Source organism: Salvelinus fontinalis, unplaced genomic scaffold (genome assembly GCF_029448725.1).
Source record: "Salvelinus fontinalis isolate EN_2023a unplaced genomic scaffold, ASM2944872v1 scaffold_0001, whole genome shotgun sequence".
Classification (NCBI taxonomy): Eukaryota; Metazoa; Chordata; class Actinopteri; order Salmoniformes; family Salmonidae; genus Salvelinus; species Salvelinus fontinalis.
The window spans coordinates 313605-339927 of NW_026600210.1; the positions used below are offsets into that span (position 1 = coordinate 313605).

A 26323-nucleotide genomic window follows, 5' to 3' on the forward strand; every position below is an offset into this window, starting at 1 on the left:
GATTGAACTCTTTGGCCTGAATGCCAAGTGTCGTGTCTGGAGGAAACCTGGCACCGTCCCTACGGTGAAGCATGGTGGTGGCAGCATCATGCTGTGGGGATGTTTTTCAGCGGCAGGGACTGGGAGACTAGTCAGGATCGAGGGAAAGATGAATGGAGCACAGTACAGAGAGATCCTTGATGAAAACCTGCTCCAGAGCACGAAGGTTAATCTTCTAACAGGACAACGAGCCTAAGCACTCAGCCAAGACAACGCAGGAGTGGCTTCAGGACAAGTCTCTGAATGTCCTTGAATAGCCCTGCCAGAGCCCGGACTTGAACCAGATCGAACCATCCAACCTGACAGTGTTTGAGAGGATCTGCAGAGAAGAATGGGAGAAACTCCCCTAATACAGGTGTGCAAAGCTTGTAGCGTCATACCCAAGAAGACTCGATGCTGAAATCGCTGCCAAACGTGCTTCAACAAAGTATTGAGTAAAGGGTCTGAATACTTATGTAAAACATTTTTTTGCATTGTCATTATGTCGTATTGTGTGTAGATTGATGAGGGGAAATTATTTAGTCAATTTTAAAATAATATAATATAACAAAATGTGGAAAAGGTCTGAAAACATTCAGAATGAACTGTATATTTTAGCAAACCAGACGACATAATTTACAAACGCAGTATTTGTGTTTAGTGAGTCTGCCAGATCAGAGGCAGCAGGGATGACAACACGTTTAATTAATAGGTGTGTGAATTGGACCATAATTCTGTCCTGCCTTTCGAAATGTAACAAGTACTTCTGGGTGTCAAGGACAATGTATGGAGTACGAAGTACATTATGTTCTTTAGGAATGTAGTGGAGTAAAACCTTTAAAATATAAATAGTAAAGTACAGATACAAAACTCCTTACGTAGAGATTTAAAGTTATCAAGGCTCAGGAGAAGACCCAGATGCAGACAGTTTTGAAGTAACAAAAGTTTATTACATAAACAGGGGGGCAGGCAAACGACAGGTCAAGGGCAGGCGGAGGTCAGTAGTCCAGAGTCCGAAAGGTACAGAACGACAGATAGGCTCAGGGTCAGAGCAGGCAGAGGTCAGTAATACAGGGTCGTGTGACGAGGTACAGAATGGCAGGCAGGCTCAGGGTCAGGGCAGGCAGAATGGTCAAAAAAACGAGGAAAACAAGAAAAACCCGGACTAGAGAAAGACAGGGGCACGGGGAAAAAACGCTGGTAGACTTGACGAAACAAAACGAACTGGCAAGAGACAAACAGAGAACACAGGTATAAATACACTGGGGATAATGGGAAAGATGGGCGACACCTGGAGGGGGGGGTGGAGACAAGCGTAAAGACGGGTTAAACAGATCAGGGTGTGACAAAAAGTATTTTAACTTTCCACTACTGATACACACAACTCAGATCCCGTACATGTGTGTCTCTTTAGGACCAGTGACGAGAGGCACCCACCTTTAGGAGAGGACACGGCTGTTTCGGTCAACCCCGAGACTGCAGCTGGAGCGCTGACGCCCCAGTCAACCACATCTCCAGCAGAGGAGCAACAGGACTCTGAGGGTGTAGCTGGGTGTCCACAGGACCCTGTCCCTGGCCCAACTTCAGATCCAACCTCTCCCCCACCTCCAGCCTCTCCCCCATCCCCTGACTCAACTACAACTTGTAGTTCCCCAGTGAGTAGTTCTCCAACCCCAACCCCATCCCCCTCACCCCCAGCCCCGGTGACGGTCCCCTACCTGAGTCCCTTGGTTCTGTGGAAAGAGCTAGAGTCTCTGCTGGGTAATGAGGGAGACCAGGTGATCGGTTCTCCCAGCATCGTGGACCAGCACCCTATCGTATTCTGGAACCTGGTGTGGTACTACCGTAGACTGGAACTCCCCTCTCATCTGCCCGGTCTCATACTGACCTCACAGCACTGCAGCCAGGGACACGTACTACAGGTAGGTAAACTACACTGAACATACCCGTACATTACACTACACTGAACGTACCCGTACATTACACTAGACTGAACGTACCCATACATTAAACTACTCTGAACGTACCCGTTCATTACACTACACTGAACGTACCCATACGTTACACTACACTGAACGTACCCGTACATTACACTACACCTAACGTACCCGTACATTACACTACACCTAACGTACCCGTACATTACACTACACTGAACGTACCCGTACATTACACTACTCTGAACGTACCCGTATATTACACTAAACTGAACGTACCCATACATTAAACTACTCTGAACGTACCCGTTCATTACACTACACTGAACGTACCCATACGTTACACTACACTGAACGTACCCGTACATTACACTACTCTGAACGTACCCATTCATTACACTACACCGAACGTACCCGTACGTTACACTACACCGAACGTACCCGTACATTACACTAGACTGAACGTACCCGTACATTAAACTTCTCTGAACGTACCCGTTCATTACACTACACTGAACGTACCCGTATGTTACACTACACTGAACGTACCCATACATTACACTACACTGAACGTACCCGTACATTACACTACACCTAACGTACCCGTACATTACACTACACTGAACGTACCCGTACATTACACTACTCTGAACGTACCCATACATTACACTACACTGAACGTACCCGTACATTACACTACACCTAACGTACCCGTACATTACACTACACCTAACGTACCCGTACATTACACTAGACTGAACGTACCCATACATTACACTACACCTAACGTACCCGTACATTACACTACACCTAACGTACCCGTACATTACACTACACCTAACGTACCCGTACATTACACTACACTGAACGTACCCGTACATTACACTACTCTGAACGTACCCGTATATTACACTAAACTGAACGTACCCATACATTAAACTACTCTGAACGTACCCGTTCATTACACTACACTGAACGTACCCATACGTTACACTACACTGAACGTACCCGTACATTACACTACACTGAACGTACCCGTACATTACACTACACCTAACGTACCCGTACATTACACTACACCGAACGTACCCGTACGTTACACTACACTGAACGTACCCGTACATTACACTAGACTGAACGTACCCGTATATTACACTACTCTGAACGTACCCATACATTACACTAGACTGAACGTACCCGTACATTACACCTAACGTACCCGTACATTACACTACACCGAACGTACCCGTACGTTACACTACACCGAACGTACCCGTACGTTACACTACACCGAACGTACCCGTACGTTACACTACACTGAACGTACCCGTACATTACACTAGACTGAACGTACCCGTACATTACACTACACCGAACGTACCCATACATTACACTACTCTGAACGTAACCATACATTACACTACACCTAACGTACCCGTACATTACACTACACCGAACGTACCCGTACGTTACACTACACTGAACGTTCCCGTACATTACACTAGACTGAACGTACCCATACATTACACTACTCTGAACGTACCCGTACATTACACTACTCTGAACGTACCCATACATTATACTACACTGAACGTACCCGTACATTACACCTAACGTACCCGTACGTTACACTACACCGAACGTACCCGTACGTTACACTACACTGAACGTACCCGTACATTACACTAGACTGAACGTACCCGTACATTACACTACACCGAACGTACCCGTACATTGCACTACACTGAACGTACCCGTACATTACACTACACCGAACGTACCCGTACATTACACTACACCGAACGTACCCGTACATTACACTACACTGAACGTACCCGTACATTACACTACACTGAACGTACCCGTACATTACACTACACCTAACATACCCGTACATTACACTACACCGAACGTACCCGTACATTACACTCCACCGAACGTACCCGTACATTACACTACACTGAACGTACTCGTACATTACACTAGACTGAACGTACCCATACATTACACTACACCTAACGTACCCGTACATTACACTACACCTAACGTACCCGTACATTACACTACACTGAACGTACCCGTACGTTACACTACTCTGAACGTACCCGTTCATTACACTACACCGAACGTACCCGTACGTTACACTACACCGAACGTACCCGTACATTACACTACACTGAACGTACCCGTACATTACACTACTCTGAACGTACCCATACATTACACTACACTGAACATACCCGTACATTGTCCCTTTAAACAGGGATCTAGGGCGTTTGTTGTTTTTCCTAGGGCGTTTGTTGTTGTTCCTAGGGCGTTTGTTGTTGTTCCTAGGGCGTTTGTTGTTGGATCTAGGGCGTTTGTTGTTGTTCCTAGGGCGTTTGTTGTTGTTCCTAGGGCGTTTGTTGTTGTTCCTAGGGCGTTTGTTGTTGTTCCTAGGGCGTTTGTTGTTGTTCCTAGGGCGTTTGTTGTTGTTCCTAGGGCGTTTGTTGTTGTTCCTAGGGCGTTTGTTGTTGGATCTAGGGCGTTTGTTGTTGAACCTAGGGCGTTTGTTGTTGTTCCTAGGGCGTTTGTTGTTGTTCCTAGGGCGTTTGTTGTTGTTCCTAGTGCGTTTGTTGTTGTTCCTAGTGCGTTTGTTGTTGTTCCTAGGGCGTTTGTTGTTGTTCCTAGGGCGTTTGTTGTTGTTGTTCCTAGGGCGTTTGTTGTTGTTGTTCCTAGGGCGTTTGTTGTTGTTCCTAGGGCGTTTGTTGTTGGATCTAGGGCGTTTGTTGTTGAACCTAGGGCGTTTGTTGTTGTTCCTAGGGCGTTTGTTGTTTTTCCTAGGGCGTTTGTTGTTGTTCCTAGGGCATTTGTTGTTGTTCCTAGGGCGTTTGTTGTTGGACCTAGGGCGTTTGTTGTTGGACCTAGGGCGTTTGTTGTTGGACCTAGGGCGTTTGTTGTTGGACTTAGGGCGTTTGTTGTTGGACTTAGGGCGTTTGTTGTTGTTCCTAGGGCGTTTGTTGTTGTTCCTAGGGCGTTTGTTGTTGTACCTAGGGCGTTTGTTGTTGTACCTAGGGCGTTTGTTGTTGTTCCTAGGGCGTTTGTTGTTGTTCCTAGGGCGTTTGTTGTTGGATCTAGGGCGTTTGTTGTTGGATCTAGGGCGTTTGTTGTTGTTCCTAGGGCGTTTGTTGTTGTTCCTAGGGCGTTTGTTGTTGTTCCTAGGGCGTTTGTTGTTGTTCCTAGGGCGTTTGTTGTTGTTCCTTGGGCGTTTGTTGTCGTTCCTAGGGCGTTTGTTGTTGGACCTAGGGCGTTTGTTGTTGGAACCTAGGGCGTTTGTTGTTGGAACCTAGGGCGTTTGTTGTTGGATCTAGGGCGTTTGTTGTTGGACCTAGGGCGTTTGTTGTTGGACCTAGGGCGTTTGTTGTTGTTCCTAGGGCGTTTGTTGTTGTTCCTAGGGCGTTTGTTGTTGGACCTAGGGCGTTTGTTGTTGGACCTAGGGCGTTTGTTGTTGTTCCTAGGGCGTTTGTTGTTGGAACCTAGGGCGTTTGTTGATGTTCCTAGGGCGTTTGTTGTTGGAACCTAGGGCGTTTGTTGTTGTTCCTAGGGCGTTTGTTGTTGTTCCTAGGGCGTTTGTTGTTGTTCCTAGGGCGTTTGTTGTTGTTCCTAGGGCGTTTGTTGTTGTTCCTAGGGCGGTTGTTGTTGGAACCTAGGGCGTTTGTTGTTGTTCCTAGGGCGTTTGTTGTTGTTCCTAGGGCGTTTGTTGTTGTTCCTAGGGCGTTTGTTGTTGTTCCTAGGGCGTTTGTTGTTGTTCCTAGGGCGTTTGTTGTTGGATCTAGAGCGTTTGTTGTTGGACCTAGGGCATTTGTTGTTGTTCCTAGGGCGTTTGTTGTTTTTCCCAGGGCGTTTGTTGTTGGATCTAGTGTGTTTGTTGTTGGATCTAGGGCGTTTGTTGTTGTTCCTAGGGCATTTGTTGTTGGATCCAGGGCATTTGTTGTTGTTCCTAGGGCGTTTGTTGTTGTCCCTAGGGCGTTTGTTGTTGTCCCTAGGGCGTTTGTTGTTGCTCCTAGGGCGTTTGTTGTTGTTCCTTGGGCGTTTGTTGATGTTCTTAGGGCGTTTGTTGATGTTCCTAGGGCGTTTGTTGTTGTCCCTAGGGCGTTTGTTGTTGTTCCTAGGGCGTTTGTTGTTGCTCCTAGGGCGTTTGTTGTTGTTCCTAGGGCGTTTGTTGTTGTTCCTAGGGCGTTTGTTGTTGTCCCTAGGGCGTTTGTTGTTTTTCCTAGGGCGTTTGTTGTTGTTCCTAGGGCGTTTGTTGTTGTTCCCAGGTCGTTTGTTGTTGTTCCTAGGGCGTTTGTTGTTGTCCCTAGGGCGTTTGTTGTTGTCCCTAGGGCGTTTGTTGTTGTCCCTAGGGCGTTTGTTGTTTTTCCTAGGGCGTTTGTTGTTGTTCCTAGGGCGTTTGTTGTTGTTCCTTGGGCGTTTGTTGTCGTTCCTAGGGCGTTTGTTGTTGGACCTAGGGCGTTTGTTGTTGGAACCTAGGGCGTTTGTTGTTGGAACCTAGGGCGTTTGTTGTTGGATCTAGGGCGTTTGTTGTTGGACCTAGGGCGTTTGTTGTTGGACCTAGGGAGTTTGTTGTTGTTCCTAGGGCGTTTGTTGTTGTTCCTAGGGCGTTTGTTGTTGTTCCTAGGGCGTTTGTTGTTGGACCTAGGGCGTTTGTTGTTGGACCTAGGGCGTTTGTTGTTGTTCCTAGGGCGTTTGTTGTTGGAACCTAGGGCGTTTGTTGATGTTCCTAGGGCGTTTGTTGTTGGAACCTAGGGCGTTTGTTGTTGTTCCTAGGGCGTTTGTTGTTGTTCCTAGGGCGTTTGTTGTTGTTCCTAGGGCGTTTGTTGTTGTTCCTAGGGCGTTTGTTGTTGTTCCTAGGGCGGTTGTTGTTGGAACCTAGGGCGTTTGTTGTTGTTCCTAGGGCGTTTGTTGTTGTTCCTAGGGCGTTTGTTGTTGTTCCTAGGGCGTTTGTTGTTGTTCCTAGGGCGTTTGTTGTTGGATCTAGAGCGTTTGTTGTTGGACCTAGGGCATTTGTTGTTGTTCCTAGGGCGTTTGTTGTTTTTCCCAGGGCGTTTGTTGTTGGATCTAGTGTGTTTGTTGTTGGATCTAGGGCGTTTTTTGTTGTTCCTAGGGCATTTGTTGTTGGATCCAGGGCATTTGTTGTTGTTCCTAGGGCGTTTGTTGTTGTCCCTAGGGCGTTTGTTGTTGTCCCTAGGGCGTTTGTTGTTGCTCCTAGGGCGTTTGTTGTTGTTCCTTGGGCGTTTGTTGATGTTCTTAGGGCGTTTGTTGATGTTCCTAGGGCGTTTGTTGTTGTCCCTAGGGCGTTTGTTGTTGTTCCTAGGGCGTTTGTTGTTGCTCCTAGGGCGTTTGTTGTTGTTCCTAGGGCGTTTGTTGTTGTTCCTAGGGCGTTTGTTGTTGTCCCTAGGGCGTTTGTTGTTGTCCCTAGGGCGTTTGTTGTTTTTCCTAGGGCGTTTGTTGTTGTTCCCAGGGTGTTTGTTGTTGTTCCCAGGTCGTTTGTTGTTGTTCCTAGGGCGTTTGTTGTTGTCCCTAGGGCGTTTGTTGTTGTCCCTAGGGCGTTTGTTGTTGTCCCTAGGGCGTTTGTTGTTTTTCCTAGGGCGTTTGTTGTTGTTCCTAGGGCGTTTGTTGTTGTTCCTAGGGCGTTTGTTGTTGTTCCTAGGGCGTTTGTTGTTGTTCCTAGGGCGTTTGTTGTTGTTCCTAGGGCGTATCAGTTGTCTTTTACATGTTCCTTCAAGCCGGATCGGAGCAGTTGTCATGGAAACAGAAGAGACAGTGATTTGTGTTCTCTTTTCTAACGTTCTCCCGTGCTCTCTCTCTCTCTCCTGTCAGGTCCCAGCCCAGAGCGTGTCTTCAGAGGACAGTAAACATGTCCTGGTCCGCATCCTGTGGGACAACCCGTCACTACACCAGGACTCTGTCCAGGCTCTATACGTGCTCTGGCACGCACACTGTAAGTCATCACAATCGATCGGATTTTATAAAGCGATTTTCCAAACTTCAAACCGATTAAATCACTGCTCTCGGTCAATGATGGGCCTTCCCTACTTTTCAGTACATTTGCTGTTCCCTCTCGTCTAATCCCTGTGACAATGGCAGGAGACATGGTAAATATTACCTCCTCTTCCTGGAGCAGATCTGTGAAACTCCCTCCTCCGATTGGTGATCATTTAAGAAGGCCTTTTTCAATAGCGTGATAGGTTTAATTGCCATTGGTGGAAGTCATGTGATTGAGTAGTCTCAGTCTGAGCCGAATCAGGCAGAAATGAGACTCGCTCTCTGTAGAGTCTAACCCTCCTGTCTCTCTGTAGAGTCTAACCCTCCTGTCTCTCTGTAGAGTCTAACCCTCCTGTCTCTCTGTAGAGTCTAACCCTCCTGTCTCTCTGTAGAGTCTAACCCTCCTGTCTCTCTGTAGAGTCTAACCCTCCTGTCTCTCTGTAGAGTCTAACCCTCCTGTCTCTCTGTAGAGTCTAACCCTCCTGTCTCTCTGTAGAGTCTACCCCTCCTGTCTCTCTGTAGAGTCTACCCCTCCTGTCTCTCTGTAGAGTCTAACCCTCCTGTCTCTCTGTAGAGTCTAACCCTCCTGTCTCTCTGTAGAGTCTAACCCTCCTGTCTCTCTGTAGAGTCTAACCCTCCTGTCTCTCTGTAGAGTCTAACCCTCCTGTCTCTCTGTAGAGTCTAACCCTCCTGTCTCTCTGTAGAGTCTAACCCTCCTGTCTCTCTGTAGAGTCTAACCCTCCTGTCTCTCTGTAGAGTCTAACCCTCCTGTCTCTCTGTAGAGTCTAACCCTCCTGTCTCTCTGTAGAGTCTAACCCTCCTGTCTCTCTGTAGAGTCTAACCCTCCTGTCTCTCTGTAGAGTCTAACCCTCCTGTCTCTCTGTAGAGTCTAACCCTCCTGTCTCTCTGTAGAGTCTAACCCTCCTGTCTCTCTGTAGAGTCTAACCCTCCTGTCTCTCTGTAGAGTCTAACCCTCCTGTCTCTCTGTAGAGTCTAACCCTCCTGTCTCTCTGTAGAGTCTAACCCTCCTGTCTCTCTGTAGAGTCTAACCCTCCTGTCTCTCTGTAGAGTCTAACCCTCCTGTCTCTCTGTAGAGTCTAACCCTCCTGTCTCTCTGTAGAGTCTAACCCTCCTGTCTCTCTGTAGAGTCTAACCCTCCTGTCTCTCTGTAGAGTCTAACCCTCCTGTCTCTCTGTAGAGTCTAACCCTCCTGTCTCTCTGTAGAGTCTAACCCTCCTGTCTCTCTGTAGAGTCTAACCCTCCTGTCTCTCTGTAGAGTCTAACCCTCCTGTCTCTCTGTAGAGTCTAACCCTCCTGTCTCTCTGTAGAGTCTAACCCTCCTGTCTCTCTGTAGAGTCTAACCCTCCTGTCTCTCTGTAGAGTCTAACCCTCCTGTCTCTCTGTAGAGTCTAACCCTCCTGTCTCTCTGTAGAGTCTAACCCTCCTGTCTCTCTGTAGAGTCTAACCCTCCTGTCTCTCTGTAGAGTCTAACCCTCCTGTCTCTCTGTAGAGTCTAACCCTCCTGTCTCTCTGTAGAGTCTAACCCTCCTGTCTCTCTGTAGAGTCTAACCCTCCTGTCTCTCTGTAGAGTCTAACCCTCCTGTCTCTCTGTAGAGTCTAACCCTCCTGTCTCTCTGTAGAGTCTAACCCTCCTGTCTCTCTGTAGAGTCTAACCCTCCTGTCTCTCTGTAGAGTCTAACCCTCCTGTCTCTCTGTAGAGTCTAACCCTCCTGTCTCTCTGTAGAGTCTAACCCTCCTGTCTCTCTGTAGAGTCTAACCCTCCTGTCTCTCTGTAGAGTCTAACCCTCCTGTCTCTCTGTAGAGTCTAACCCTCCTGTCTCTCTGTAGAGTCTAACCCTCCTGTCTCTCTGTAGAGTCTAACCCTCCTGTCTCTCTGTAGAGTCTAACCCTCCTGTCTCTCTGTAGAGTCTAACCCTCCTGTCTCTCTGTAGAGTCTAACCCTCCTGTCTCTCTGTAGAGTCTAACCCTCCTGTCTCTCTGTAGAGTCTAACCCTCCTGTCTCTCTGTAGAGTCTAACCCTCCTGTCTCTCTGTAGAGTCTAACCCTCCTGTCTCTCTGTAGAGTCTAACCCTCCTGTCTCTCTGTAGAGTCTAACCCTCCTGTCTCTCTGTAGAGTCTAACCCTCCTGTCTCTCTGTAGAGTCTAACCCTCCTGTCTCTCTGTAGAGTCTAACCCTCCTGTCTCTCTGTAGAGTCTAACCCTCCTGTCTCTCTGTAGAGTCTAACCCTCCTGTCTCTCTGTAGAGTCTAACCCTCCTGTCTCTCTGTAGAGTCTAACCCTCCTGTCTCTCTGTAGAGTCTAACCCTCCTGTCTCTCTGTAGAGTCTAACCCTCCTGTCTCTCTGTAGAGTCTAACCCTCCTGTCTCTCTGTAGAGTCTAACCCTCCTGTCTCTCTGTAGAGTCTAACCCTCCTGTCTCTCTGTAGAGTCTAACCCTCCTGTCTCTCTGTAGAGTCTAACCCTCCTGTCTCTCTGTAGAGTCTAACCCTCCTGTCTCTCTGTAGAGTCTAACCCTCCTGTCTCTCTGTAGAGTCTAACCCTCCTGTCTCTCTGTAGAGTCTAACCCTCCTGTCTCTCTGTAGAGTCTAACCCTCCTGTCTCTCTGTAGAGTCTAACCCTCCTGCCTCTCTGTAGAGTCTAACCCTCCTGCCTCTCTGTAGAGTCTAACCCTCCTGCCTCTCTGTAGAGTCTAACCCTCCTGCCTCTCTGTAGAGTCTAACCCTCCTGCCTCTCTGTAGAGTCTAACCCTCCTGCCTCTCTGTAGAGTCTAACCCTCCTGCCTCTCTGTAGAGTCTAACCCTCCTGCCTCTCTGTAGAGTCTAACCCTCCTGCCTCTCTGTAGAGTCTAACCCTCCTGCCTCTCTGTAGAGTCTAACCCTCCTGTCTCTCTGTAGAGTCTAACCCTCCTGTCTCTCTGTAGAGTCTAACCCTCCTGTCTCTCTGTAGAGTCTAACCCTCCTGTCTCTCTGTAGAGTCTAACCCTCCTGTCTCTCTGTAGAGTCTAACCCTCCTGTCTCTCTGTAGAGTCTAACCCTCCTGTCTCTCTGTAGAGTCTAACCCTCCTGTCTCTCTGTAGAGTCTAACCCTCCTGTCTCTCTGTAGAGTCTAACCCTCCTGTCTCTCTGTAGAGTCTAACCCTCCTGTCTCTCTGTAGAGTCTAACCCTCCTGTCTCTCTGTAGAGTCTAACCCTCCTGTCTCTCTGTAGAGTCTAACCCTCCTGTCTCTCTGTAGAGTCTAACCCTCCTGTCTCTCTGTAGAGTCTAACCCTCCTGTCTCTCTGTAGAGTCTAACCCTCCTGTCTCTCTGTAGAGTCTAACCCTCCTGTCTCTCTGTAGAGTCTAACCCTCCTGTCTCTCTGTAGAGTCTAACCCTCCTGTCTCTCTGTAGAGTCTAACCCTCCTGTCTCTCTGTAGAGTCTAACCCTCCTGTCTCTCTGTAGAGTCTAACCCTCCTGTCTCTCTGTAGAGTCTAACCCTCCTGTCTCTCTGTAGAGTCTAACCCTCCTGTCTCTCTGTAGAGTCTAACCCTCCTGTCTCTCTGTAGAGTCTAACCCTCCTGTCTCTCTGTAGAGTCTAACCCTCCTGTCTCTCTGTAGAGTCTAACCCTCCTGTCTCTCTGTAGAGTCTAACCCTCCTGTCTCTCTGTAGAGTCTAACCCTCCTGTCTCTCTGTAGAGTCTAACCCTCCTGTCTCTCTGTAGAGTCTAACCCTCCTGTCTCTCTGTAGAGTCTAACCCTCCTGTCACTCTGTAGAGTCCAACCCCTCCTGTCTCTGTCCCTGTCTAGGTGCTAACTATGTGTCCCTGTCTCTCTCTAGTCTCTATCCCCTCAGCCAGTGGAACAGTGTATGAGGAGGACCAGCCCCAGGACCATCTCTTCTCCTCTGAGGTCCTACAGGGTATAGTGAGGAGCATCCAGAAGGGGGATGTCTACCAGCCCATGAGTCAGATCCTACAGCTGCTGGGACCAGAGCTGGGCTTCAGCAGACAGAGGTATGGGGAATGACGTCTACACACAGACACACAGAGGTATGGGGAAGGTTCACCAACTACTTTGCAGACAGAGTTCAGTGTGTCAAATCGGAGGGCCTGTTGTCCGGACCTCTGGCAGTCTCTATGGGGGTGCTACAGGGTTCAATCCTTGGGCCGACTCTTTTCTCTGTATATATCAACGATGTCGCTCTTGTTGCTGTAGATTCTCTGATCCACCTCTACGCAGACGACACCATTCTGTATACTTCTGGCCCTTCTTTGGACACTGTGTTAACAACCCTCCAGACGAGCTTCAATGCCATACAACTCTCCTTCCGTGGCCTCCAACTGCTCTTAAACGCTAGTAAAACTAAATGCATGCTCTTCAACCCGATCGCTGCCAGCACCCGCCCGCCCGACTAGCATCACCACCCTGGACGGTTCCGACCTAGAATATGTGGACAACTATAAATACCTGGGTGTCTGGTTAGACTGTAAACTCTCCTTCCAGACTCATATTAAACATCTCCAATCCAAAATCAAATCTAGAACCTATATCGCAACAAAGCATCCTTCACTCACGCCGCCAAACTTACCCTCGTAAAACTGACTATCCTACCGATCCTCGACTTCGGCGATGTCATCTACAAAATAGCCCCCAACACTTTACTCAGCAAACTGGATGTAGTCTATCACAGTGCCATCCGTTTTGTTACCAAATCACCTTATACCACCCACCACTGCGACCTGTATGCTCTCGTTGGCTGGCCCTCGCTACATATTCGTCGCCAGACCCACTGGCTCCAGGTCATCTATAAGTCCATGCTAGGTAAAGCTCCGCCTTATCTCAGTTCACTGGTCACGATAACAACACCCACCCGTAGCACGTGCTCCAGCAGGTGTATCTCACTGGTCATCCCAAAAGCCAACACCTCATTTGGCCGCCTTTCCTTCCAGTTCTCTGCTGCCAGTGACTGGAACGAATTGCAAAAATCGCTGAAGTTGGAGACTTTTATTTCCCTCACCAACTTTAAACATTAGCTATCTGAGAAGCTAACCGATCGCTGCAGCTGTTCATAGTCCATCTGTAAATAGCCCACCCAATCTACCTATCTCATCCCCATATTGTTTTTATTTACTTTGCTGCTCTTTTGCACACCAGTATCACTCCTTACACACCATCATCTGATCATCTATCACTCCAGTTTAATCTGCCAGATTGTAATTATTCGCTCCTATGGCCTATTTATTGCCTACCTTCTCATGCCTTTTGCACACACTGTATATAGACTTTCTTTATTTCTACTGTGTCATTGACTTGTTTATTGTGTTATTGGCTTGTTTATTGTTTATTCCATGTGTAACTCTGTGTTGTTGTATGTGTCGAACTGTTTTGCTTTATCTTGGCCAGGTCACAGTTGTAAATGAGAACTTGTTCTCAACTAGCCTACCTGGTTAAATAAAGGTTAAATACATTTTTTAAATAAAATAAAATCCAGACAGACAGACAGACAGACAGACAGACAGACAGACAGACAGACAGACAGACAGACAGACAGACAGACAGACAGACAGACAGACAGACAGACAGACAGACAGACAGACAGACAGACAGACAGACAGACAGACAGACAGACAGACAGACAGACAGACAGACAGACAGACAGACAGACAGACAGACAGACAGACAGACAGACAGACAGACAGACAGACAGACAGACAGACAGACAGACAGACAGACAGACAGACAGACAGACAGACAGACAGACAGACAGACAGACAGACAGACAGACAGACAGACAGACAGACAGACAGACAGACAGACAGACAGACAGACAGACAGACAGACAGACAGACAGACAGACAGACAGACAGACAGACAGACAGACAGACAGACAGACAGACAGACAGACAGACAGACAGACAGACAGACAGACAGACAGACAGACAGACAGACAGACAGACAGACAGACAGACAGACAGACAGACAGACAGACAGACAGACAGACAGACAGACAGACAGACAGACAGACAGACAGACAGACAGACAGACAGACAGACAGACAGACAGACAGACAGACAGACAGACAGACAGACAGACAGACAGACAGACAGACAGACAGACAGACAGACAGACAGACAGACAGACAGACAGACAGACAGACAGACAGACAGACAGACAGACAGACAGACAGACAGACAGACAGACAGACAGACAGACAGACAGACAGACAGACAGACAGACAGACAGACAGACAGACAGACAGACAGACAGACAGACAGACAGACAGACAGACAGACAGACAGACAGACAGACAGACAGACAGACAGACAGACAGACAGACAGACAGACAGACAGACAGACAGACAGACAGACAGACAGACAGACAGACAGACAGACAGACGCCCTATAAAACAGAGTTTTGATACTCTTACAATAAACAAATGGCAGTGTAATACATTTAATTACTTTTATTTATAGATTTAATTAGTACTAGATAGTAAGTTATACAGTCTAGTTACACCTTATTAGTACTGTGTGATCTGTTGTGAGGAAGACGAGGATCAGGACGCTGCTGCCACCATTCTTACCCTATAGTTCTATGTTCAATCACCCTCTTCATCCTCATCACCCTCATCACCCTCATCACCCTCATCATCCTCATCAATCAGTTCATTCAAATTCAATCGTGAATTCATGTGCGCATTATATCACCCATTATATCATTGGTATCACCCACAGTTTCTGTCACCCATTACCCATTCATCCATTGATGTTATTCATTCGATGAGGAGAGAGACACATTGGCGTCTGGGTACCAACGCCGTACGCCACATTTGTCTTGCCCCCTTTAAGGTAGTTCTAGCTGTTTGAAAAGAGCAGCAAAAAAGCTTTGTCCTTGTGATAAATTCAGACAACTGAGTCAAATACTAATGTTTAGGAAGAGTCAGGATGGAGCAGCGCATAGATTTACAAAATCTAACGTCGGTGGGCGTTGGGCGGTGGGCGGTGGGCGGTGGGCGGTGGGCGTTGGGCGTTGGGCGTTGGGCGGTGGGCGTTGGGCGGTGGGCGGTGGGCGTTGGGCGGTGGGCGTTGGGCGGTGGGCGGTGGGCGGTGGGCGTTGGGCGGTGGGCGGTGGGCGGTGGGCGGTGGGCGGTGGGCGTTGGGCGTTGGGCGGTGGGCGGTGGGCGGTGGGCGTTGGGCGGTGGGCGGTGGGCGTTGGGCGGTGGGCGTTGGCGATAGTGGTGTTAAGAGTAGTAAAATGGTGTCCTTAAATCGTCCTGTCTGACTGAGCCTGTCAATCCCTCTGTCTGTCTGTATACACACAATCCAGTCTCTCTCTCTATTCTACAGGAGTCTGTACAGAGATCTCCTCTTCCTGGCGCTGACCGCTCTGGGGAAGAGCAACATCAATATTGGTGAGTTGAAACCATTATCTTTCTCTCTATGCTTTCTTCGTCCCTTGAAGCTCGAGAGAAATACATAGGAAAATGTTTCACGTTTGTCACATGTTTGTATGTTAACCTTTATTTAACTAGGCAGGTCAGTTAAAAACAAATTCTTATTTTCAATGACGGCCTACCGGGGAACGGTGGGTTAACTGCCTTGTTCAGGGGCAGAACAACAGATTTTTACCTTGTCAGCTCGGGGATTCGATCTTGCAACCTTTCGGTAACTAGTCCAACACTCTAACCACTAGGCTACCTGCCGCTCCTATTTATAATGGATCCCCATTAGTTCCTGCCAAGGCAGCAGCTACTCTTCCTGGGGTTTATTACGGATCCCCATTAGTTCCTGCCAAGGCAGCAGCTACTCTTCCTGGGGTTTATTACGGATCCCCATTAGTTCCTGCCAAGGCAACAGCTACTCTTCCTGGGGTTTATTATGGATCCCCATTAGTTCCTGCCAAGGCAGCAGCTACTCTTCCTGGGGTTTATTATGGATCCCCATTAGTTCCTGCTAAGGCAGCAGCTACTCTTCCTGGGGTTTATTATGGATCTCCATTAGTACCTGCCAAGGCAGCAGCTACTCTTCCTGGGGTTTATTATGGATCCCCATTAGTTCCTGCCAAGGCAACAGCTACTCTTCCTGGGGTTTATTATGGATCCCCATTAGTTCCTGCCAAGGCAGCAGCTACTCTTCCTGGGGTTTATTACGGATCCCCATTAGTTCCTGCCAAGGCAGCAGCTACTCTTCCTGAGGCTTATTATGGATCCCCATTAGTTCCTGCTAAGGCAGCAGCTACTCTTCCTGGGATTTATTATGGATCCCATTAGTTCCTGCCAAGTCAGCAGCTACTCTTCCTGGGGTTTATTATGGATCCCCATTAGTTCCTGCCAAGGCAGCAGCTACTCTTCCTGGGGTTTATTATGGATCCCCATTAGTTCCTGCCAAGGCAGCTGCTACTCTTCCTGGGTTTTATTATGGATCCCCATTAGTTCCTGCCAAGGCAGCTGCTACTCTTCCTGGGTTTTATTATGGATCCCCATTAGTTCCTGCCAAGGCAGCAGCTACTCTTCCTGGGGTTTATTATGGATCCCCATTAGTTCCTGCCAAGGCAGCAGCTACTCTTCCTGGGGGTTTATTATGGATCCCCATGAGTTCCTGCCAAGGCAGCAGCTACTCTTCCTGGGGTTTATTATGGATCTCCATTAGTACCTGCCAAGGCAGCAGCTACTCTTCCTGTGGTTTATTATGGATCCCCATTAGTTCCTACCAAGGCAGCAGCTACTCTTCCTGGGGTTTATTATGGATCTCCATTAGTTCCTGCCAAGGCAGCAGCTACTCTTCCTGGGGGTTTATTATGGATCCCCATGAGTTCCTGCCAAGGCAGCAGCTACTCTTCCTGGGGTTTATTATGGATCTCCATTAGTACCTGCCAAGGCAGCAGCTACTCTTCCTGTGGTTTATTATGGATCCCCATTAGTTCCTACCAAGGCAGCAGCTACTCTTCCTGGGGTTTATTATGGATCCCCATTAGTTCCTGCCAAGGCAGCAGCTACTCTTCCTGGGGTTTATTATGGATCCCCATTAGTTCCTGCCAAGGCAGCAGCTACTCTTCCTGGGGTTTATTATGGATCCCCATTAGTTCCTGCCAAGGCAGCAGCTGCTCTTCCTGGGGTCCAGCAAAATTAAGGCAGTTATATACAATTTAAAATATTACATGACATTACATTTTATAACACTTTCAAAAGTATTGTTAGGATTTATGTTTATGCACTATAGCCTGTTTGAAGATGAATATTGTTTTGTTACACACACACACAAGCAATACAGAGGGGGGTGTGTGTGTAGGTGTAAGGACTGACCAACACAGGCCATAAAAGTTGTGGACAGTCTGGAGAGGGGAGTGGTGCATCTCTCTAGACCAACCAGGAGATTAGAATACTGGACAATACCATATTAGGAACTGTTTCAGTGTAGAATCGACAGACACAAGACGGATCTAATCTACCCAGCAACCCGATGTGGACAAAAGGAACGCAAAAGCAAAGGCGGGGCAAAGTCTAAACCGCGCCCAGCCTCTACTGTGATAGGCCAACAGACGCGTTGGAACTACGTCATCACGGTATAAGAACAGCTGTTTACGTACTTCCTGCCAGTTCCCTGTTAACCCTGCGCGGTGATACAGCGAACCCGTATATACGAAAATTGCATTTGCCATTCATTGTTTGCGGTAATTAAACATATTTAAAGAAAGTTAGCAGACCTTGCTTTTTATTTATCCTGACACCGGATGTGTTACACGCAGCGTTCACAGTATTAAGTGTGTTCCTTTAGCCACTACTCTAATTCCACATATCTACAACACATAATCCTTGTGTACAGTATGTGTATGTGTGTTGCTTCACAGTCTGATTCTGTGTCTGTTGTATTCTACCATCATGGTTGCCTAGTAACCCTGTTGTATTCTCCCATCATGGTCGCTAAGTAAGCCTGTTGTATTCTCCCATCATGGTCGCTAAGTAACCCTGTTGTATTCTACCATCATGGTTGCTAAGTAAGCCTGTTGTATTCTACCATCATGGTCGCTAAGTAACCCTGTTGTATTCTACCATCATGGTCGCCTAGTAACCCTGTTGTATTCTACCATCATGGTTGCCTAGTAACCCTGTTGTATTCTACCATCATGGTCGCTAAGTAAGCCTGTTGTATTCTCCCATCATGGTCGCTAAGTAACCCTGTTGTATTCTACCATCATGGTCGCCTAGTAACCCTGTTGTATTCTCCCATCATGGTCGCCTAGTAACCCTGTTGTATTCTCCCATCATGGTCGCTAAGTAAGCCTGTTGTATTCTACCATCATGGTCGCCTAGTAACCCTGTTGTATTCTCCCATCATGGTCTCTAAGTAATCCTGTTGTATTCTACCATCATGGTCGCTAAGTAACCCTGTTGTATTCTACCATCATGGTCGCTAAGTAACCCTGTTGTATTCTACCATCATGGTCGCTAAGTAACCCTGTTGTATTCTACCATCATGGTCGCCTAGTAATCCTGTTGTATTCTACCTTCATGGTCGCCTAGTAACCCTGTTGTATTCTACCATCATGGTCGCCTAGTAACCCTCTTCTAGTCTACCATCATGGTCGCCTAGTAGGTTAAACAACCACATCATGATCAGTAATAGTGATTATAAACTATCCCTTCCCTTGCTTCTATGTTTCAGATGCGTTTGATCGTGAGTACAAGGTTGCTTACGACCGCCTCAGCCCCAGCCAGGTGAAGCTGACACACAACTGTGACCGGCCCCCAGGAGCAGGGGTCATGGAATGTAGGAGGATGTTCGGGAAACCCAGTCTGTGATCTCTCCACCTCACCTCCTCTGGAGGACCTTGAGGCAGCCCAGTCTGTGATCTCTCCACCTCACCTCCTCTGGAGGACCTTGAGGCAGCCCAGTCTGTGATCTCTCCACCTCACCTCTCTTTTGTCGAGCCCAGTCTGTGATCTCTCCACCTCGCCTCCTCTGGAGGACCTTGAGGCAGCCCAGTCTTTGATCTCTCCACCTCGCCTCCTCTGGAGGACCTTGAGGCAGCCCAGTCTGTGATCTCTCCACCTCACCTCCTCTGGAGGACCTTGAGGCAGTCCAGTCTGTGATCTCTCCACCTCACCTCTCTTTTGTCGAGCCCAGTCTGTGATCTCTCCACCTCGCCTCCTCTGGAGGACCTTGAGGCAGCCCAGTCTGATCTTACCACCTCGCCTCTCTTTTGTCGAGCCCAGTCTTTGATCTCTCCACCTCACCTCCTCTTCAGGACCTTGAGGCAGCCCAGTCTGTGATCTTTCCACCTCACCTCCTCTGGAGGACCTTGAGGCAGCCCAGTCTTTGATCTCTCCACCTCACCTCCTCTGGAGGACCTTGAGGCAGCCCAGTCTCCCCACCTCCCCCTGGCTGCTATCCATCCATCCCATCCCTCCCAAAACATGACTGCTGCTCACCTACTACCAGCCCCTCCCTCTGGCCCCCCTCTCTCTCTCTGGCCCCCCCTCTCTCTCTGGCCCCTCTCTCTCTCTCTGGCCCCTCTCTCTCTCTGGCCCCTCTCTCTCTCTCTGGCCCCTCTCTCTCTCTCTGGCCCCCCTCTCTCTCTCTGGCCCCCCTCTCTCTCTCTGGTCCCCCTCTCTCTCTCTGGCCCCCCTCTCTCTCTCTGGTCCCCTCTCTCTCTCTCTGGCACCCTCTCTCTCTCTCTCTGGCCCCTCTCTGTTGGGGTGAATCAGCCCACCTGACACCCCAGGCAGGGGGAGGAAAGTCTTTGGGACCCAACATGTACTGACTGAAGCGCAGTGTGGAACAAATACACAGAAAATATCCTAGAAACTTTCACGGACGCTCCACACTGTTACAATAGGACATTTACATGTGAGTCATTTAGCAGACTCTCTTATCCAGAGACACTTACAGTAGTGAGTCATTTAGCAGACTCTCTGATCCAGAGACACTTACAATAGTGAATCATTTAGTAGACTCTCTTATCCAGAGACACTTACAGTAGTGAGTCATTTAGCAGACTCTCTGATCCAGAGACACTTACAATAGTGAATCATTTAGCAGACTCTCTGATCCAGAGACACTTACAATAGTGAGTCATTTAGCAGACTCTCTGATCCAGAGCCACTTACGGTAGTGAATCATTTAGCAGACTCTCTGATCCAGAGCCACTACAGTAGTGAATCATTTAGCAGACTCTCTGATCCAGAGACACTACAGCAGTGATTCATTTAGCAGACTCTGATCCAGAGCCACTACAGTAGTGAGTCATTTAGCAGACTCTCTGATCCAGAGCCACTACAGTAGTGAGTCATTTAACAGACTCTCTGATCCAGAGCCACTACAGTAGTGAGTCATTTAGCAGACTCTCTGATCCAGAGCCACTACAGTAGTGAGTCATTTAGCAGACTCTCTGATCCAGAGCCACTACAGTAGTGAGTCATTTAGCAGACTCTCTGATCCAGAGCCACTGCAGTAGTGACTCATTTAGCAGACTCTCTGATCCAGAGAGACTTACAGGAGCAATTAGAGTTATGTGCCTTGCTCAAGAGCACATTGAAAGATGGTTCACTTAATCGGCTCCGGGATTCGAACCTGTGACCTTTTGGTCAATGGCCCAATGCTCTGAAGCGCTAGGCTACCTGCCTCCCTCACATGGTATTCACGGTATGACATGGTATCACATGGTATGACATGGTATTACAATGGAACCACATAGCTATGACATGGTATCACATGGTATGACATGGCATCACATGGTATCACAATAGGACCTCATGGTATCACAATAGGACCTCCTGGTATCACAATAGGACCAAATGGTATCACAATAGGACCTCATGGTATCACAATAGGACCTCATGGTATCACAATAGGACCTCATGGTATCACAATAGGACCAAATGGTATCACAATAGGACCTCATGGTATCACAATAGGACCTCATGGTATCACAATAGGACCTCATGGTATCACAATAGGACCTCGTGGTATCACAATAGGACCTCGTGGTATCACAATAGGACCTCATGGTATCACAATAGGACCTCATGGTATCACAGTAGGACCTCATGGTATCACGACCTCATGGTATCACAATAGGACATCATGGTATCACAATAGGGCCTCATGGTATCACAATAGGGCCTCATGGTATCACAATAGGACCGCATGGTATCACAATAGGACCGCATGGTATCACAATAGGACCTCATGGTATCACAATAGGACCTCATGGTAATAGGACCTCATGGTATCACAATAGGACCTCATGATATCACAATAGGACCTCATGGTATCACAATAGGACCTCATGGTAATAGGACCTCATGGTATCACAATAGGACCTCATGGTATCACAATAGGACCTCATGGTATCACAATAGGACCTCATGGTAATAGGACCTCATGGTATCACAATAGGACCTCATGGTAATAGGACCTCATGGTATCACAATAGGACCTCATGGTAATAGGACCTCATGGTATCACAATAGGACCTCATGGTATCACAATAGGACCTCATGGTATCACAATAGGACCTCATGGTATCACATGTATTATTCCTCTGTATTTTCACTATTATTACATTACTCAAATGTTTGTGCTATACCATGTGATATATTCTATATATTTTAAGACAATCTGTATCTGATTAACTTGTAAGCGTGTATGTATGTAAACGTGTTGTTTCTGTTTTGTTGTGTGAGCTTCAAAGCTCTGTGTGTTTTCTGTACCACTGTCAGGGCTGTTTTACTGTTGTGATGGCAGGGTTGTTGGGTGTAATGTAAAAGTATTTCACACGTGTGATTCTAAGCACTTTCCAAAGATTAACTTACATTATCTGTGACAATTATAATTTACAGTAATAATTTACAGTAATAATTTACATGAATCCTTTGGACCTTTATTTTTTTGTCGTTCAGTTGAACTTTAATACATACACAACTACGATACTATGATCAGGTATGGTGTCTGACTTCCTGCCCTATACTATGATCAGGTATGGTGTCTGACTTCCTGCTCTATACTATGATCAGGTATGGTGTCTGACTTCCTGCCCTATACTATGATCAGGTATGGTGTCTGACTTCCTGCTCTATACTATGATCAGGTATGGTGTCTGACTTCCTGCCCTATACTATGATCAGGTATGGTGTCTGACTTCCTGCCCTTTACTATGATCAGGTATGGTGTCTGACTTCCTGCCCTTTACTATGATCAGGTATGGTGTCTGACTTCCTGCTCTATACTATGATCAGGTATGGTGTCTGACTTCCTGCTCTATACTATGATCAGGTATGGTGTCTGACTTCCTGCTCTATACTATGATCAGGTATGGTGTCTGACTTCCTGCCCTATACTATGATCAGGTATGGTGTCTGACTTCCTGCCCTTACTGAGGATGATGTCGTACTTTCATGTTCAGCTGCTTTTCTTTGACCCCCCTCTGGCAGGACCAGTCCAAATATAACATGAAGGATCCATTGGCCTAGTGTGAGACCATGAAAACCGTGAGGTATCATGGGTAAATTGTGACTGGCTGATGTACAAATAATATTGAGTAGTTATTTACGATGCAAGGTGGTTTGTAGATCAGTCAGTCTCGGCTCGCCTTTAAAGTCGGCAGCCGTTGTCTAACGGTCCCATTTTGTTTTTCTGGTGGTGGGAACACACATAGACCGTGTATGATTTAGTTGTATTACCATAGTTACGAGACTTTTCTCCTGTAGTTACAGGAGTGTTTATTCATGAATCCTTTTTTTGTATCAAAGAAATACATCGGAAATAACAAAACAACTGTTAAAAGGAATATTGTCAAAAATGATTTGTTGATATGTTTTAATTAATTACTAAGCAATACTTTTTTTATAAGGTAATTGTTATTATATTGACATCACAAATGCAGAATGTGGATAATAAGACGTGTTTTCTAATTGTTTCATCAACATACGTACACATTACTTTTTGTAAATAAATGTATGAAGCTGTTATGTTCCTCCGTAGCTGTATAGTTGTACAGAGTAAATATTATGTTCTGTTCCTCCGTAGCTGTATAGTTGTACAGAGTAAATATTATGTTATGTTCCTCCGTAGCTGTATAGTTGTACAGAGTAAATATTATGTTATGTTCCTCCGTAGCTGTATAGTTGTACAGAGTAAATATTATGTTATGTTCCTCCGTAGCTGTATAGTTGTACAGAGTAAATATTATGTTATGTTCCTCCGTAGCTGTATAGTTGTACAGAGTAAATATTATGTTATGTTCCTCCGTAGCTGTATAGTTGTACAGAGTAAATTGAATATTCTGTTTCTCTTTATAGTTGTACAGAGTAAATTGAATATTCGGTTTCTCTTTATGGTTGTACAGAGTAAATTGTATATTCTGTTTCTCTTTATAGTTGTACAGAGTAAATGGTGCGTTCTGTTTCTCCGTTTAGTTGTACAGAGTAAATTGTATATTCTGTTTCTCTTTATAGTTGTACAGAGTAAATGGTACGTTCTGTTTCTCTGTAGCTGTATAGTTGTACAGAGTGAATTGTATATTCTGTTTCTCTTTATAGTTGTACAGAGTAAATGGTACGTTCTGTTTCTCCGTACAGTTGTACAGAGTAAATGTGATACAGCCTGGGATTGAACCCGGGTCTGTAGTGACGTCTCTAGTCCTGAGATGCAGTACCATAGAAAGCTACGCCACCCGGGAGGCTATAGTGGACTACTTTTGACCATGATCCATACTCCAGTGTTAGGATAGAAGATAGAAGAGCTGTGTCACATGTCAAGGTATCTGTATTCTTCTGACTGGGTTTCAAACTGTCACAATATCACCCCCCCCCCCCCAAAAAAAATGGAACTTTTGTATATTGTGAATGAACTGGCTTTAGAGAAGGGTTCCAAACATCATTCCACAACAGAATGGTTCTAGTCTAGAATGATTCCTTTACATTCCTTCCTAAAGAACACGTAAAACAAACAGCACTTGTGAAACAGTTTACAGTCGACTAGCTTTATGCTTTAGGTTGAGGATTATTCAACAAATGTCTTGTTTTTACCGTGTCAGACTGTTATTAACAGTAAGTAGAGATCCCCTGCCTTGTTTACTGCCAAGGAAAAGAACTGTGATATTATCGATGAATGTCAGTTCACTCATCGTTACAACCAGACTTATATTCATCCTGGATGGCTGAAGCGTGACAGACTGTGCGGTAGAAGCTTAAAGGTAATTTCAGATGGAGACGGTCATCTACGGTGTTTACGGTAAATGCATTCTCCCGATGATGCGGGAACATTGCCTTTAAATTGAAATCAAGCTGTAACGTTGTACCTCTGCGATACGGATTGAATGGAGCACTTTATTAATATGTTCAATAATGACTTTGTCTGATAAATATTTGAATACTAATCATAAAAGACCCACTGGTTTATAAACGATATGATGGTGTTTCACAGCTTTACAGTTGAAATTAAAGTTGAGACCCAGCAGGCATAATTTGGCATGGGCACGTCATAAATGGACATTAAAAATATTTTCTATCAATTTTTCTATCTTCTAATTACCCTTTTGGAAGAAATATGAATTGATTTTGAGAGTCAAAGCTTTGTGTATAAAAGGTGTACTTTGGTATGTAGCCATTACATAACTCTGTACCAGTGCTCTCCAACCCTGTTCCTGGAGAGAGACCCTCCTGTAGGTTTTATGTATGTATAAATGTATGTAACTACTATACACATTGACCACAATATCACCATATCATCACTATAGGTATCAATATGTTGTTGTTTACACTGTTGAAGCACTGTTATGTCTTTGAATATATAATATGTATCATTTTTACCACAGTTTAATACTAATTTGTAAGATTTTGTTTTCATGGAATCTGCCTGACTGGATCTACAGATTGTTTTAAATTCTGAATAAACCACCAGAATAATAAACATTTGTTTCTGGTTTGTCTGATTCAGGAGAAACATCCAGGTTCATAGATCCAGTTTTTATAAACGTCATGTATTATATCATTATATTATTATTATTATTATTATATTTCCATTTAGGATACACGGACAATTTCAAACAAATGTGATTCTACACTGAACAGAAATATGAACCCAACATGCAACAATTACAAAGATTTTACTGAGTTATAATTCATTTAAGGAAATCAGTCAATTGAAATAAATTCATTAGGTCCTAATCTATGGATTTCACATGACTGGGAATACAGATATGCATCTGTTGGTCACAGATACCTTTATAAAAAGGTAGGGTTGTGGATCAGAGAACCAGTCAGTATCTGGTGTGACCACCATTTGCAACATAGTGTTGTGCATTATCATGCTGATACATGAGGCGGTGGATGAATGGGCCTCAGGATCTCGTCACGAACACGCAAATGAGCTTCCCAGAGACGGTTTCTGACAGTTTCTGCAGAAATTCTTCGGTTGTGCAAACCCACAGTTACATCAGCTGTCAAGGTGGCTTGTCTGCATTTGAAGAAGCCGGATGTGGAGGTCCTGGCTGGCTTGGTTATATTATTGAACAAAAATATAATCGCAACATGTAAAGTGTCCCATGTTTCATGAGCTGAAATAAAAGATCACAGAAATGCTCCAAACACACAAAAAGCCCCATTCTCTCAAATGTTGTGCACAAATGTGTTTAAATCTGTTAGTGAGCATTTCTCCTTTGCCAAGATAATCCATCCACCTGACAGGTGTGGCATATTAAGAAGCTGATTAAACAGCATGATCATTACACAGGTGCACCTTGTGCTGGGGACAATAAAAGTCCACTCTAAAATGGGATGTTTTGTCACACAACACAATGCCACAGATGTCTGAAGTTTAGAGGGAGCGTGTAATTGGCATGCTGACTGCAGGAATGTCCACCAATGTCCAACCAGCCTCACAACCACAGACCATGTGTAACCACGCCAGCCCAGGACCTCCACATCCGGCTTCTTCAAATGCAGACAAGCCATATATATATATATATTTATATTCGGTATCATTTTCGAAAATTATTTTTGCTATCATGCATAATATGACAAATCTATCATCAACATGTTAACATAAAAATAAAATAAATTACACACAAAGGTCCTAAAAAGTATATCAAGATATCTATAAATACAGCGCTGTCCTACCTGCGATGAACGTGTGTTTGGTACCAGACGAGGGGTGTAATTTCTCCACTCTTGGGGTGGATGGTGGAGAGGTTCACCCAGCCGGCGCATCGCTCATGGCAGTGTCACCCCCGAGGACGCATCGCGGGAGAGGTCTTCACCGTGGACCAGAATATAACCTTATGTAATAACTGAAGACAGGTAAGATGCATTTATAGATGAATGCTTAGTTCATTTATACTTTTCTC

The 26323-nt window shown here is 46.1% G+C and overlaps 1 protein-coding gene across 3 annotated transcripts in view; it reads left to right on the forward strand.

The window, feature by feature from the left end:
• The window catches only part of dennd4a (DENN/MADD domain containing 4A), a 182295-nt gene extending 157407 nt beyond the window's left edge, over nucleotides 1–24888 (forward strand). For all 3 annotated transcript variants that reach the window (XM_055910129.1, XM_055910128.1, XM_055910130.1), the window contains 5 exons: nucleotides 1433–1940; nucleotides 7815–7935; nucleotides 11816–11990; nucleotides 15325–15389; nucleotides 18640–24888. In XM_055910129.1, coding sequence (XP_055766104.1) covers nucleotides 1433–1940; nucleotides 7815–7935; nucleotides 11816–11990; nucleotides 15325–15389; nucleotides 18640–18776 — 1006 coding nt within the window. In that variant the 3' untranslated portion in view covers nucleotides 18777–24888. The remainder of the gene's footprint in view (nucleotides 1–1432; nucleotides 1941–7814; nucleotides 7936–11815; nucleotides 11991–15324; nucleotides 15390–18639) is intronic.
• Nucleotides 24889–26323: the final 1435 nt, after the last annotated feature.